Source organism: Oreochromis aureus, linkage group 4 (assembly GCF_013358895.1).
Source record: "Oreochromis aureus strain Israel breed Guangdong linkage group 4, ZZ_aureus, whole genome shotgun sequence".
Lineage (NCBI taxonomy): Eukaryota > Metazoa > Chordata > Actinopteri > Cichliformes > Cichlidae > Oreochromis > Oreochromis aureus.
The window spans coordinates 52841-68575 of record NC_052945.1 but is presented as its reverse complement, the minus strand read 5'-3'; the positions used below and the strand labels follow the sequence as shown (position 1 = coordinate 68575).

Here is a 15735-nt window from a genome sequence, read left to right as displayed (position 1 = left end):
TTCTTCAAGCTCTTTCAAAGTTCTTCTTTGGACATTGGATGCTTTTTCATCCATTTTCAGTCCAGTCCTTGTCCCTGACCATTTTCAAATGAATGGGTTTTTTGTGTGTATTGAGCCTCTGAACTCTGACCTATAAATCAATAAAGCATAAAAAGCTCTTTACTCAAGGGACAAACCAATGTTGCGGAAAACAGGGTGAAAGGCCTGAAGTATGCCAAATTACACAAGAACTGAAATGAAAATCAGTCGCGACAGGTCTGATGGAGCATCGTAATATTTTAAATCATTGTCAGTAGAGTAGTGAACGGTCAGAAGTTTCCGTCCACTCATCATGAGCATGAATCTCATAGTATTTTAGGGCTTTTGATGGTATCAGTGAGTGCAGTGAAGGATTGTATGTCACACATCATGAATCACTTTAAAAAACAAGAATTGGATGCAGAGGTTTGTGTACACACAGGCTTACACACACACACACACACACACACACACACACACACACACACACACACACACACACACACACACACACACACACATTTGATTTGATTGTATTTGATGGTTTGGGCCCCAGGAAGACTAGCAACCACTGTTGTGGAAGCTAATGGGGTTCCTTATAAATAAACAAACAAACAATAAACACACACACAGACACATTATATTGATAAAGAGCAGATTTCTCCCATACTGGCTTCACTTCATTGGCTCCCTGTTAAATTCATTATGAATTCAAAATCCTGCTCCTCGCATACAAGGCCTTAAACAACCAGGCCCCATCTTATCTTAAAGGCCATAACACCATCCTAATAGAGCATTTTGCTGTTAGAGTGCTCTCTAATATTGTAGGGTGTCGATTTTCAAGCAACTTGAGATAATCGGTGTGAATTGCTTCTATCCAAACATCAGGTTTCATTAGGAAAGAGTTTAGTGAACTCAAAAACCAGTTAACTAGTAGGTTTACTTTCTCGCAGAGACCAAATGGCTCCTGCTTTGATTGGAAAGAATGTAGCTTTTTCTACATGGATGATGTATCCATTTTTACAGTTTGTGGAAACAGCCTATAGTGGACCAGTGAGTTACTTACCAGCTGGAACAGATTTTCCCAGAAGTCCTGAGTCATGAGTCTGAAAAGAGCCAGGAACGCCCAACCGAAAGTGTCGTAGCTGGTGTAGCCATAGTTTGGGTTTCTCCCTGCCTTCATACAGACGTAACCATCCGGACAGACCCTGGACACATTGTCGTCATCATCTGTGCTCTTCTTAACATTACTATTATTGCCATTTACTATTATTTGTATCAATATGTTGACATACCCAGCATCAGAGCTGTTTCCACACAGCAGAGCATCAGCATGACCGGGATAGTAGTAATGGTTCTCTGTGACAGACAGACTGGGGTTACAGCTATGTTCTTCAGAGAACCTTAATCCTAACCCTTAAAGTATTCCTACCTGGGTTGTTGATGTACTTGTAGAAGTCAAAGTCACTGCTTCCTGTGTTGTTGCTGTAAGTGTCATTGCCATAGAAACTGGTGTTAAGATTACTGTCTGACGTGTGGTTGCTAAGAAATGGTGGCGGCATCAGGACACATTTTTGCCTCAGGTTTCCCATGAAAAGCTGAAGACCAATCAGAGCAAAGACACTGAGGCAGAAAACTGTCAGAATCATGACATCAGCAAGCTTCTTCACTGATTGGATGAGAGCTCCAACAATTGTTTTCAGACCTGCGGATTGGATGGGTGTTAAAGTCTAATCACAAACATCAAAGTCATTCCTACAGGGAGACTAAAATCACTGCAGTTTGTTTAGTGGTTAAACACGTTTTTTGTTTTTTACAAAATCCAGTCATACACACACAAGCACACACACTGACCAGGGATGACGGTAATCGTTTTAAGAGCTCGAAGAACTCGGAATGTCCTCAATGCCGAGACATTTCCCAAATCCACAAATTCCGTCAAATATCTGGAATAGACACATCATCAACACCTTCAGCTCTTATCATCGTCACTATTTTCACAATTTTTTTCACCTCTGTAATCATTGTAATCATCATCACTTGCATCATCTTCCTTTAATTACTGAACATTGTTTGAAATTTAACTATGAAGATGGAATATAAATAGCTTCCATCTAAAATAAAATATTTTGCTTTTACAGTTAAAGCTGCTTCTGAGGCTTCTTTATTTCATTTTACCAAATAAAATGAAATAAAATTACATCTTAATAAAAAAGCATCGTTTACAAAGCCAGTTATTTTATGAACCGTATGCTGTCTGATTAATACATCAAGGGTATGATTGATTATTACGCCATGCTGATGACCATGAAGTCCAGCCAATTCCATGGGTCTCTGAGGAAGGTGAAGTCTCCGATGCAGAATCCTCGAGACAAAACTTTGATAGATGCCTCAAATGTGTAGATGCCTGTGAACACATATCTGTTCAACAAGGAAACAGAGAAAATAAAAGACATAAAACTCATATCAGCAGGGTATTATAGCAGCCAACCAAAATCCCCAACTGGACTTAACATTGGATTTCTGACCATTACACGGGATATGTCTGTGTAGGTATCGGTCATCCAGGTCATGGTGGAGTTTGGAAAGAAAGCAACTGGACTCCTTAAGTTTTGTGAGGACATTTCACCTCTCATCACCTCACCATCTCACTCAGCTTATCAGTTTGGCTTGTATAGCAGGTACTAGTGATATTGTGTACATGATGGAAGCATCACATCACCCAGTTGTTTTCTTACTCTCATGTCTCCATCACTCTGGAACAAGGTAAACCTGTACTCATCAGATCAAGTGACCTTCAGCAACCAGCCCTTGTGCTTTGTTGCAAACTAAGAGTTGCCTTCACATATATGTGTGCTCTTACTTTCACAATTAAACAGGATTTCCTCTGCTGAAGTTTGACAACATGATCAGGACTTTTTTCCAATGACATTTCATGGAGGAAAATGAGAGTTTACATATATTCTTCCAGCAGAAATCAAGTTGCAGAGTGAAACGAGGAAAGTAAAGGAGAGCTGTGACACTTAATTATGACTTAAATCAAACAAACTTTGATTCAGTTAGCTTAATGTTTAATTATTGTTTTCATGTGTCGTGTGACTTCAACATGGTACCATAACCACGTGCCTGGGGCGAACTAAGTAACCAAATGACCAAAGCTGCTGAGACAAAGAATCCCTGCTGGAATACAAGTCAAAAGAGGGAACGTGGGTATTCCAAGGGTTTTTTCCAAAACAACTGCGGGAAATGTTTTCCAAAACATGTCATGTCACTATGTCACGTGGTGTCATAGAGACATCTGCAGAGACCCACCCACGATTATACTCCAGGGTCATCTCTACAGACGGCCACAAAACATAAAACCCCCCACAATAACCTGAAACGTGATGTCACTTTAGAGTGTGTGTATTTATGTAGACCAGGGGTCAGCAATCCTGGGCACGCGTGCCAGCTGTGACACGCAAAGGGTTAACTGATGGCACGACCATAGCTGGACTGGCTATCGGGCATATCGGGCATTTGGTGATTTTTCGTTTTTATGGGACGATGGTTTTTTTTAAATTTTTTTTGTTTTTTTTGTTTTGTTTTGTTTTGTTTTGTTTTGTTTGTTTGTGTCACCATCCTGGGTCTTACGACCCAGTGTTTTGAGTTTAGTTTATTTGGATGTTTATATGATTAAGCTCATTAGTTTTTCTAGCTCTTTGTTATTAGATTCCCCTTGTGTCTTCCAACCCCTGTTAAGTCTCCCCTGCCCTTCATGTGTTTCATGTCTGTGTCTTACGTTGTCAAGTTCTGGTCTTCATGTCTGCATCTCATTATGTTTCCTGTTTTATTTTGAAGAGATCTTGTGTTCCTGTGTTCATCGTGTTTAGTTTTACTCTTCCACTGTGAGGTCGTTATGTTCATGTGTGTCAGCTGTTCCCCATGTGTTCCCACTTCTCTCATTAGCCTCCTGTGTGTATTTAGTCTGTGTCTTCTCATTGAGTCTTTGTCGGTTCGTCTGTGTTGTTCCCATACCGTGTCCTGCATTCAGGTTTTCATATATCCTCATCATCATTGCATTGTTTGGAGTTTTGTTTGTTTTTCTGTTTGCCAGGGTTTTTCGTAGTTTGTGCTTCCTTTCTAGTTTACCCAGTTTAGGTTATTGCTTAGTTTGCATTGTTTTTGCCCTTTTATTTTGTACTGTTCTGTCTGCCTTAATAAACGACTCATCATCAGTTAAGTTTGAGTTTTAGAATGTCTGCACCTAGGTCCACTCTTCACACTCCACGCAGTTTGCCGAGGCAAACTGCGACTGTTTGTTTGTTTGTTTGTTTGTAACGGTATAAGGGCTACAGGCTAAGCTAAAGCTAACACCACATCGGCTGCCTTTACCCAGTATTTTCCTCGCCAATGTCCGTTCTCTGGCAAACAAAATGGATGAGATACGGCTCTCCATCACTAACAACAGACGGATTATGGACTCAAATGTCATGTTTTTCACTGAAACATGGTTGAACAACAGCTGCCCGGACAATGCTATCGAGTTAGCAGGACGCCACACACACCGAGCCGACAGGCTAGCAGATGACTCCGGCAAGACCAGAGGTGGAGGTTTGTGCATTTATATTAACAATGCTTGGTGCATGAACTGCACTACTACTGAGAGTCACTGCTCACCTAATGCGGAGTTTTTAATGGTCAAATGCAGACCTTATTATCTCCCCAGAGAGCTCACTTCGATCATACTCACTGCAGTATATATCCCCCCCGATGCTAATACTAGGTTGGCCATGAAAGAACTTTCTGCAGCCATTAACAAACACCAGAATAAACACCGAGGCTGCTTTTATTGTTGCTGGCGACTTCAACCACATCAACTTAAAGACAGTCCTCCCAGATTCCACCAACATGTCTCCTGCCACACCAGAGGAGACAAGACTTTAGACCATGTTTATTCCAACTTGGCTGGAGCCTACAAAGCAACACCCTCCCCACATTGGACAATCAGACCATCTCTCCTGTTCCTCACACCTAGGTATTCACCACTCATCCAACGTGTGAAACCTGCTGTGAGGACAATTAAAGTGTGGCCAGAGGGACAGACGCAGTGCTCCAGGACAGATTTAAAACACAGACTGGAATATGTTCACCAACACAGACCTGGACCAGTACGCCTCATCTGTACTGGATTACATCTCCGAAACCACAGACAGTGTCACCACCCAGAAACGGATCACCATGTACCCCAACCAGAAGCCTTGGATGAACCGGGATGTTCGTCTCCTCCTGAAGGCCCGCAACACACGCCTACAGTACAGCCAGGGCTAATCTAAAGAAGGGCATCAAAAAAGCCAAACACCATTACAAAAAGAAGGTAGAAGAACACTTCTCCAACTCCAACCCCCGACGCATGTGGCAAGGACTCCAGACCATTACAGACTACAGGACCACCAAACCCTCCCCCACATCCTCTGATGCCTCCTTCCTCAACAAGCTCAACAACTTTTATGCTCGTTTTGAGCGAGGGAACCCCACAACCACAACCATAACAGACATGACGCCAGACCACCAACCTCTGACTCTCTCCCCCACCGATGTAGGAGCGGTGCTGAGCAGGATCAATGTCCACAAGGCTGCAGGTCCTGATGGTATCCCCGGGCGTGTTCTCAGAGCACGTTCTGGGGAGCTTGCAGGAGTGCTCACAGACCTATTCAATCTGTCCTTGGCCCACGCTGTGGTACCGGCCTGCTTCAAATCCACCTCCATCGTCCCGATACCCAAAAACTCCAACCCATCTAGCCTCAATGACTACCGCCCAGTAGCACTCACCCCCATCATCACTAAGTGCTTAGAGCAGCTGGTCTTAGCACACTTCAAATCCTGTCTCCCCCCCACCAATTTGCATACCGCCAGAACAGGAGCACAGAGGATGCAGTCTCCATCGCACTGCACTCTGTCCTCTCACACCTGGACAACAACAACACCTACGCCAGAATGCTGTTTATAGACTTCAGTTCAGCATTCAATACAATCCACCCCTCACAACTCATCAGGAAACTGACAGACCTGGGCATCAGTTCCCTCATCTGCAAATGGATGCTGGACTTCCTGACCAACCGCCCCCAGCATGTCCGGCTGGATAACCGCTGCTCATCTACAATCACAATGAACACCGGTGTACCACAAGGCTGTGTGATGAGCCCTTTCCTCTACTCCCTCTTCACCCACGACTGCAGACCTGCTGATGGTTCCAACACCATCATTAAGTTTGCAGATGACACCACGGTGATTGGCCTCATCAGCGACAACGATGAGACAGCCTACAGGGAGGAGATGGATCATCTGGCTGAGTGGTGCGACACAAACAACCTGCTGCTTAACACTGAGAAGACTAAGGAGCTCATCGTGGACTACAGGAGGAATGCTGACCCACATCCACCCATCCACATTAAAGGGACGGCTGTGGAGCGTGTGAGCAGCTTCATCATCATCATCATCATCATCATCATCATTTATTTATATAGCACTTTAAAAACACACCTGTACAATACTAATATGCACATTGTAATAAAAAAAATAAAATAAATAAAAAATAAAAGAATAAAAAATAAAAATAAAAAAATCAGTTACCCACAGAGTTAAAAGCCAAGGAATAAAAATAGGTTTTTAATAAAGACTTAAAAACTGGCACTGATGTAGCCTGTCTAATATGGAGAGGAAGGTTATTCCAAAGCATCGGTAGCTGCAACAGAGAACGCTCTGTCTCCTCTAAGTTTCCGCCGTTACTTTGGGACAGAAAGCAGCGACTGCTCAGCTGACCGAAGGAACGAGTGGGGACGTGGGGCTTCAACAAGTCAGCCAAATAAACAGGTGCCAGACCATTTAGAGATTTAAAAACCAATAAAAGGACTTTAAAACGGATCCTAAATTCAATTGGAAGCCAGTGTAGAGAGGCCTTCAACAACATTCCGAGGGAGACTGGGGACATTGAGTCCGAATGGACCATGTTCAGCGTCTCCATTGCCGAAGCTGCTGCATTGAGCTGCGGCCGCAAGGTGGTTGGTGCCTGCCGTGGTGGTAATCCCGAACCAAATGGTGGACACCAGAGGTGAAGGGAGCCACCAGGCTGAAGAAGGAGTCCCATCGGGCTTGGTTAGCCTGTGGGACTCCAGAGGCAGCTGACAGGTATCGACAGGCCAAGCGGAATGCGGCTCGGGCAGTGGCTGAAGCAAAAACTTCGGGTGTGGGAGGAGTTCGGAGAGGCCATGGAAAAGACTTTCGGACTGCCTCAAAGAGATTCTGGCAAACCGTCAGGCGTCTCGGGAGGGGAAAGCGGTGCTCTACCTGCACTGTGTATAGTGCTGGCGGTGCGCTGCTGACGTCGACTGAGAAAATTGTCAGACGGTGGAAGGAATACTTGAGGACCTCCTTAATCCCACTGACACGTCTTCCGAGGAGGAAGCAGAGTCTGGGGATGAGGGAATGACCCGCCAATTTCTGGGGTCGAGGTCACTGAGGCAGTTAAACAACTCCTCGGTGGCAGAGCCCCTGGTGTTGATGAGGTCCGCCCGAGTTCCTGAAGGCTCTGGACGTTGTAGGGCTGTCCTGGTTGACACGCCTCTACAATGTTGCGTGGAGATCAGGGGCAGTACCCCTGGACTGGCAGACCGGGGTGGTGGTCCCCATCTTTAAGAAGGGAGACCGGAGGGTGTGTTCCAACTACAGGGGATCACACTCCTCAGCCTCCTGGGAAAGTCTATGCCAGGGTGCTGGAAAGGAGAGTTCGTCCGTTAGTCGAACCTCGGATACAGGAGGAACAATGCGGTTTTAGGTCCTGGTCGCGGAACACTGGACCAGCTCTTTATCCTCTCAAGGATACTTGAGGGTGCATGGGAGTTTGCCCAACCAGTCTACATGTGTTTTGTGGACTTGGAGAAGGCATTCGACCGTGTCCCTCGGGGTGTCCTGTGGGAGGTGTTGCGGGAGTATGGGGTGTCTGGCCCATTGCTACGGGCCATTCGATCCCTATACAACCGTTGTAAGAGTTTGGTTCGCATTGCCGGCAATAAGTCGGACTCGTTTCCGGTGGGTGATGGGCTCCGCCAGGGCTGCCCTTTATCACCGATTCTGTTCATAATTTTATGGACAGGATTTCTAGCCGCAGCCAAGTGGCGGAGGGCTTTCACTGGTGGCCTCAGAATCTCATCTCTGCTTTTGCGGATGATGTGGTTCTGTTGGCTTCATCGGGTGAGGGCCTCCAGCTCGCACTGGAACAGTTCGCAGCCGAGTGTGAAGCAGCGGGAATGAGGATCAGCACCTCCAAATCTGAGGCCATGGTTCTCAGCCGGAAAAGGGTGGAGTGCCCACTCTGGGTCGGGATGAGTTCCTGCCCCAAGTGGAGGAGTTTAAGTATCTCGGGGTCTTGTTCGCGAGTGATGGGAGAAGGGAGCCAGAGATCGACAGGCGGATTGGTGCTGCGGCTGCAGTGATGCGGACGCTGCACCGTCCGTCGTGGTGAAGAGGGAGCTGAGTGTAAAAGCGAAGCTCTCAATTTACCGGTCGATCTACGTCCCGACCCTCACCTATGGCCACGAGCTGTGGGTAGTGACCGAAAGAACGAGATCGCGGATACAAGCGGCAGAAATGAGCTTCCTCCGAAGGGTGGCTGGCCTCTCCCTTAGAGATAGGGTGAGAAGTTCGGCCATCCGGGAGGGGCTCAGAGTAGAGCCGCTGCTCCTCCACATCGAAAGGAGCCAGTTGAGGTGGTTCGGGCATCTGACAAGGATGCCCCTGGGCGCCTCCTGGGTGAGGTGTTCGGGCATGTCCCACCGGGAGGAGGCCCAGGGGCAGACCCAGGACGCTGGAGAGATTATATCTCTCGGCTGGCCTGGGAAGCATTGGTGTTCCCCGGATGAGCTGGAGGAGGTGGCTGGGGAGAGGGAGGTCTGGGCTTCTCTGCTTAGGCTGCTGCCCCCGCGACCCGGCCTCGGATAAAGCGGATGAGGATGGATGGATGGATGGATGTAGAGAGGCCAATATCGGAGTGATGTGATCAAATTTTCTTCTGCCAGTTAAAAATCGTGCCGCAGCATTTTGCACTAATTGCAAGCGTGACAAAGTGCCCTGCCCAACCCCTATTAAAAGAGAATTACAATAATCTAAACGTGAGGTAATAAAGGCATGAATAACACTTTCCAAGTCACACTTGGAAAGAAAGGGCTTAACCTTTGATAAACGTCTGAGGTGATAAAATGCTGATTTTACCACCCCGTTTACATGGTCATCAAAGGTAAGTGCAGAATCAATTTTAACTCCGAGATTTGTGATCGAACTCTTTAGTTGGGAAGTTAAAGCTGCAAGATCAACATCCGGAGTATGTGAAGAATGATTTGGGCCAAATAAAATTGCTTCTGTCTTCCGATCATTAAAATTTAAAAAGTTTTTTGCCATCCATGCTTTGACATCAGTAAGGCAGTCAAGCAGAGGTCGAGTTGGGAGACTATCAGAAAGACTAAAGGGTAAGTAGAGCTGGCAGTCATCTGCGTATAGATGGAATGGCACTCCATGTTTCCGGAAAATCGCCCCAAGAGGCAAAAGGTACAATGAAAACAATAACGGCCCAAGAATAGATCCCTGTGGCACACCCCAAAGCAGAGGGGCCACAGAGGATGAAGCCGACCCCAACTTAACACAAAAGGTCCTGTTTAAGAGATAGGACTTTAACCACAAAAGAGCCAAACCAGAAATTCCCACACAGTGCTGTAAGCGGGAGATCAACAAATCATGATCCACTGTGTCAAATGCAGCGGTCATGTCCAACAAGACCAGCACTGCATATTTACCATGGTCTGTGGCTATCAGGATGTCATTCATAACTTTTACGAGGGCTGTGAAATGGCTTAAAGCCGGACTGAAAGATTTCTGACAAATTAGAGTCATTCAAGTAGTCCATCAACTGAGTATAAACAATCCTTTCCAGAATCTTACTAAGAAAGGGAAGCTTAGAGATGGGTCTAAAATTGGATATGACTGAACTGTCTAAGCCCGGTTTCTTAAGTAAAGGATGTATGACTGCATGCTTAAATTCCCTAGGTACTTGACCAGACAAAAGACTAGTATTAATAATGTTCAGAATGTGTGGTCCAATGATAGGAAATACCTTTTTAAGAAAACGGGGAGGAACAACGTCATTAGGAGAGCCACACGGTTTAGCTTTCAACACAAGTTTCTCTAAGTCAGATAAAACAATTGGTAGAAAAGCAGAGAACAGACTTGAGCAAGAACCATGCATGGCTGGGTCAGCAGTAGGTAGAGTCGGAGGTCTCAAATTAGCAACCTTGTCCACAAAATAATTAAGAAACTTATTGCACATGACCGCAGAAGAGTGCAAAAGAATATTGCCTTCCGGATTAATTACAGAATTTATAGTGTTATATAAAACACGAGGGTTATGCGAGCTGGCAGCAATAAGTTGAGAAAAATAGGAGTGCTTGGCAGCCTTTACTGCTCTCTGATAGACTTTCCAGCTAGTCTTAAGAGCTTCCATAGAGACACACAGCCTATCTTTTTTCCACCGTCTTTCACATCTTCTACATTCTTTTCTAGTGGCTCTGGTAAAATCAGTTAGCCAAGGACTAGCCTTTGGCTTGCATTGTCTGAATATAAAAGGAGCGACAACGTCGAGGACAGATTTACAAGCAGAATCCAAATACGAAACTAATCCATCTGAGGTGGACAAGTCAGGAGGATAAGAAATAGATTGGTCAAACAATATGGAAAACCGCTCGGCGGTATCTGAGCCAAAAGCACGATAACATCGAGCAGGTACAGCCTGTTTAACAACAGGATTAAAAGGAACAATATCACATAAAATAGGCATATGGTCAGAGAACACCGCATCTTCGACGAGTACGTTATGGACAGATAAACCATGTGATAAAACCAAGTCCAGTGTGTGACCACGTTCTTGAGTGGCACCTTTAACAGACTGAACAAAATTAAAAGAGTTCACTAAGTCCAGAAAGTCCTTAGCCAGGGGCTTCCCCGGGCAGCAGACGTGTATATTAAAATCACCAAGTAAAAGGATCTGGTCATACCGCGATGCACAGTCAGCAAGAAACTCTGCGAACTCGGATAAAAGTCCTTATTATATTTTGGGGCCGATAAACAATCGCACACAACAGCGAAGACAGTGGCCCAGTTCGCACAAACAGAGTTCAAAACTGGTGTGGCGTGTCGATGGGGATAGCTGCTTAAAGTCAAGATGTGCCTTAAAAACAACAGCTAGCCCTCCTCCGCAACCAGAAACTCTCGGAACACTAAAAAAGGCACAGCCAGCTGGCAGTAATTCAGAGAAGGCACTTAACTCACCGGGTGGAATCCAAGTTTCAGTCAAGCAGAGAAAATCCAGCGCACGGGAAGAGAAAAATTCCTTCAAAATAAATGTCTTATTTGCCACCGATCTGGCGTTAATTAAACCCAACCTGAGAGGAATAGGCTCGGGAGCTTCCGAGGCGGTAACAACCAGATCCACAGGTCGGAGGTTTTTTCGGTCCACTCCACGCCAACGCAGATGTCAGAGAGGAGAGGGTTTTGCAGAACCCTTCCCAAGAGATCCCACAACAGGAACCAAGCAGGAGTTCAACGGGTCCAAAGCACGCAACGGCACCAAGAGTCGCGGGCAGGATCGACAAATTGAGCGAAGCTCATGAGGAAAACAAGAAATCCTGAGTCTCAGTTTGACAAGGCGACCTCCACGGTTACCCCGTCTCCTGCGTTGCTTCCGCACATCCAGTGGCAAAGGTAAGGAACGCCAGTGAGGTGGTGTTACTTCCAAATCGGGAGGCAGAAAGCCTTGGTTGTCATTTCCAAACCGAGCTAAAGCTTGGGTAGATAAGCCTATTTCCAATAATGTCTGGCGATCATAAAACAATGTAGGGCTAACATGTTGCACAAAATTGACTAAAAACAATAAAATAAAACAAATAGAAGAGAGCGACAGACGGCATGCCAAACACACAGGCGCCATCTTGAGTCATACCATACTTGAGTCATAGCTTCAAGTTCCTGGGAGTCCACATCTCCGAGGATCTCATCTGGATGACCAACTGCTCCAAGCTGGTCAAGAAGGCTCACCAGTGCCTCTTCTTCTTGAGGACTCTGAGGAAGAACCACCTGTCCTCAGACATCCTGGTGAACTTCTATCGCTGCACCATCGAGAGCATCCTGACCAACTGTATAACAGTCTGGTACGGGAACTGCTCCGCCTCGGACCGGAAGGCGTTGCAGAGGGTCGTGAAAACTGCCCAGCGCATCGCCGGAGCACCACTTCCTGCCATAAAGGACATCTACAGGAAGCGGTGTCTGAAAAGGGCTGGGAAAATCATCAAAGACCCCAGTCACCCATCACATGGACTCTTCACCCTCCTGCCCTCTGGGAGGCGCTACAGGAGCCTCCGGACTAAGACCACCAGGTACCGGAACAGCTTCTTCCCCACTGCTGTCAGACTCCTGAACTCTGCCTCCTGACATCTGACCGACGTTAAACTCATGGACTGAACATACACACACCCACAACCACTAGCACTTTACCACTATTGTATAGTTCTGTGTAAATAATCATTCTGTACATACGATAATTTTTAATCCTACAACTGTTTATAACTTACATAGTTCACATTTCTGTATAACTGTATATCTCAGATTTCTGTATAGTTTTTATTTCATATTTATATCCCGTCATAGCCTGTACATAGCTTGTACTCACTACAGCCTGTACATACTTATAGTTATAGAATATTCATAACATACTTCACACTGTGTACATTATAACATACCATAATAGACCCATTTCTGTAATATACTTACACATCTCTATTATTGCTAATATATATTGTAATATATCTATATCACGGCTAAAGCACTTTCTGGATGGATGCAAACTGCATTTCGTTGCCCTGTACCTGTGCATGTGCAATGACAATAAAGTTGAATTCTATTCTATTCTATTCTATTCTATTCTATAAACAATGAAAGGTGGTGGATTGGCCAGATGCTGGCCGATGTGTAAAATGTAAAAATATCTCAGTTGTTTGGTGGTGGCAATGGTGGAGCTTCCACTGAGGCCAGCAGGTGGATGAGGGAAAGGGGAGGCAGGAGTAGGAGAGACCCGAGGCGGCCGACGATCTGAGTGTCAGGTGAACTGAGCTTCAGGTAAGAAGTTATGAACTGCAGTCTGTCTGGGTCAGATATAAACCAACAAACCCCTAACCCTTCTATACAGCTGGGTGGGTGCTATGACGTTACTGATAGTGAACTTTATTTAATTCATAGGTTAGTTAGTAGTTTTGCTACTAACTAACCATTGCTACGGGCCATTCGATCCCTATACAACCGTTGCAAGAGTTTGGTTCGCATTGCCGGCAATAAGTCGGACTCGTTCCTGGTGGGTGATGGGCTCCGCCAGGGCTGCCCTTTGTCACCGGTTCTGTTCATAATTTTTATGGACAGGATTTCTAGCCGCAGCCAAGTGGCGGAGGGCTTTCACTTCGGTGGCCTCAGAATCTCATCTCTGCTTTTTGCGGATGATGTGGTTCTGTTGGCTTCATCGGTGAGAGGCCTCCAGCTCGCACTGGAACGGTTCGCAGCCGAGTGTGAAGCAGCGGGAATGAGGATCAGCACCTCCAAATCTGAGGCCATGGTTCTCAGCCGGAAAAGGGTGGAGTGCCCACTCTGGGTCGGGGATGAGTTCCTGCCCCAAGTGGAGGAGTTTAAGTATCTCGGGGTCTTGTTCGCGAGTGATGGGAGAAGGGAGCCAGAGATCGACAGGCGGATTGGTGCTGCGGCTGCAGTGATGCGGACGCTGCACCGGTCCGTCGTGGTGAAGAGGGAGCTGAGTGTAAAAGCGAAGCTCTCAATTTACCGGTCGATCTACGTCCCGACCCTCACCTATGGCCACGAGCTGTGGGTAGTGACCGAAAGAACGAGATCGCGGATACAAGCGGCAGAAATGAGCTTCCTCCGAAGGGTGGCTGGCCTCTCCCTTAGAGATAGGGTGAGAAGTTCGGCCATCCGGGAGGGGCTCAGAGTAGAGCCGCTGCTCCTCCACATCGAAAGGAGCCAGTTGAGGTGGTTCGGGCATCTGACAAGGATGCCCCTGGGCGCCTCCTGGGTGAGGTGTTCGGGCATGTCCCACCGGGAGGAGGCCCAGGGCAGACCCAGGGCGCGCTGGAGAGATTATATCTCTCGGCTGGCCTGGGAACGCCTTGGTGTTCCCCCGGATGAGCTGGAGGAGGTGGCTGGGGAGAGGGAGGTCTGGGCTTCTCTGCTTAGGCTGCTGCCCCCGCGACCCGGCCTCGGATAAAGCGGATGAAGATGGATGGATGGATGGACTTCCAGAGGTGTGGACTCGAGTCACATGACTTGGACTCGAGTCAGACTCGAGTCATTAATTTTATGACTTTAGACTTGACTTGAAAAAAGGTTGTAAGACTTGTGACTTGACTTGGACTTTTACACCAGTGACTTGGGACTTGAATTGGACTTGAACCTGTTTATGTCATGATCCTGGGTCCTTTTGACCCAGCGTTTTGTGTTTTCTATTATTGTAATTTTGGTTCTGTTCTTCCTCGGTTAGTGTTCATTCTTTTCTACCCGTGTATCCCTGTGTTTAGTCTGTGTCATTACGTGTATGTGTTTCCTGTTTTACTTTGAAGGTCTGCGTCTGATGTGAGTGTTTTCAGTTTGCCTCCCTTGTCTCGTCAGGTTAATCTCTCCCAGCTGTGTCCCCCACCTGTGTGTAATCTCCCTGTGTTCTCTGAGTGTATTTCAGTCGTGTCTTTTGTCTTAGTGATTGCTGGTTCGTCTGTGTTGTTTCCCTCGATGTCCCTGCAAGGTCTCTCCATGTGTGTTTCCTCGGACCTCCCTGCATCTTCGTTTCTGGTTTGCTTTGTTAGTTTTCCCAGTTTAGGTTTACCTGTTAGTGTCACTCGCCATTTCTGTTTATTTGCCTTATTGTTAATAAATCATCACCTGCACTTGAGCTGCCGCTGCCCGGTCCTAATTAATTCCCACACAGCTTGCACCCGCAAACCGTGACAGTTTACTTGAAAAGACTTGATATTTTACCCAAATCTAAAATTTAACATACATATTATATAAAAAGTGCGGACCATTAATTCACTTTATTCATTCATTCATTCTTACCACACTCCGTATGTATGTGAGCGTGGGCTGTAGCACAGCCAATAAAATTAACCAGATTTGAAAAAACAAGAACAAAAACGCTCGAGCCAAAAAATGCTCCCAAGAGTAATTTCTTTCGGTACATAAACTACGAAGTAGTCAACAAAAACGAAATGCAATATGCAAAACATGCAAGAAGAGAATCACAGACGGAGATGGAACAACTTCCAACTTTGTCCGACATTTGAAGTTGCATAAAGAACGGTAGGTGGTGCTTTCTTTTCTTTTTTTTTTTGCTACGATGAGACAGCTGACTTAGCTAACTTCATCTTATTAGCAAATGTTCTTCGGCTACGTTGATGATACTGTTTGTTTGGCTTAACAGGTATGATATGTTTGTCATGCTATTTTAAATCTGGTCCTGCAAGCGCATCCAAGAATAACATGCAACTTGTTAGCTCAGAATTGTCGGTGAATGGTGAGCAGGGTCCGTTTCAGAAAGTGGGTTCTGTAGCTGTACTCAGTCTCTCTCCGTCTCCTCCCCCTCATTAA

The 15735-nt window shown here is 46.1% G+C and overlaps 1 protein-coding gene across 1 annotated transcript in view; it reads right to left on the bottom strand.

The window, feature by feature from the left end:
• scn4ab (sodium channel, voltage-gated, type IV, alpha, b) overlaps positions 1–15735 on the bottom strand; it is a 59219-nt gene that overhangs the window by 17435 nt on the left and 26049 nt on the right. The window contains exons 6-10 of the mRNA XM_039611238.1: positions 2311–2439; positions 1873–1964; positions 1451–1723; positions 1314–1377; positions 1085–1226 (exon numbers count right to left, since the gene is read on the bottom strand). Of these exons, the coding sequence (XP_039467172.1) occupies positions 1085–1226; positions 1314–1377; positions 1451–1723; positions 1873–1964; positions 2311–2439 (700 nt within the window). The remainder of the gene's footprint in view (positions 1–1084; positions 1227–1313; positions 1378–1450; positions 1724–1872; positions 1965–2310; positions 2440–15735) is intronic.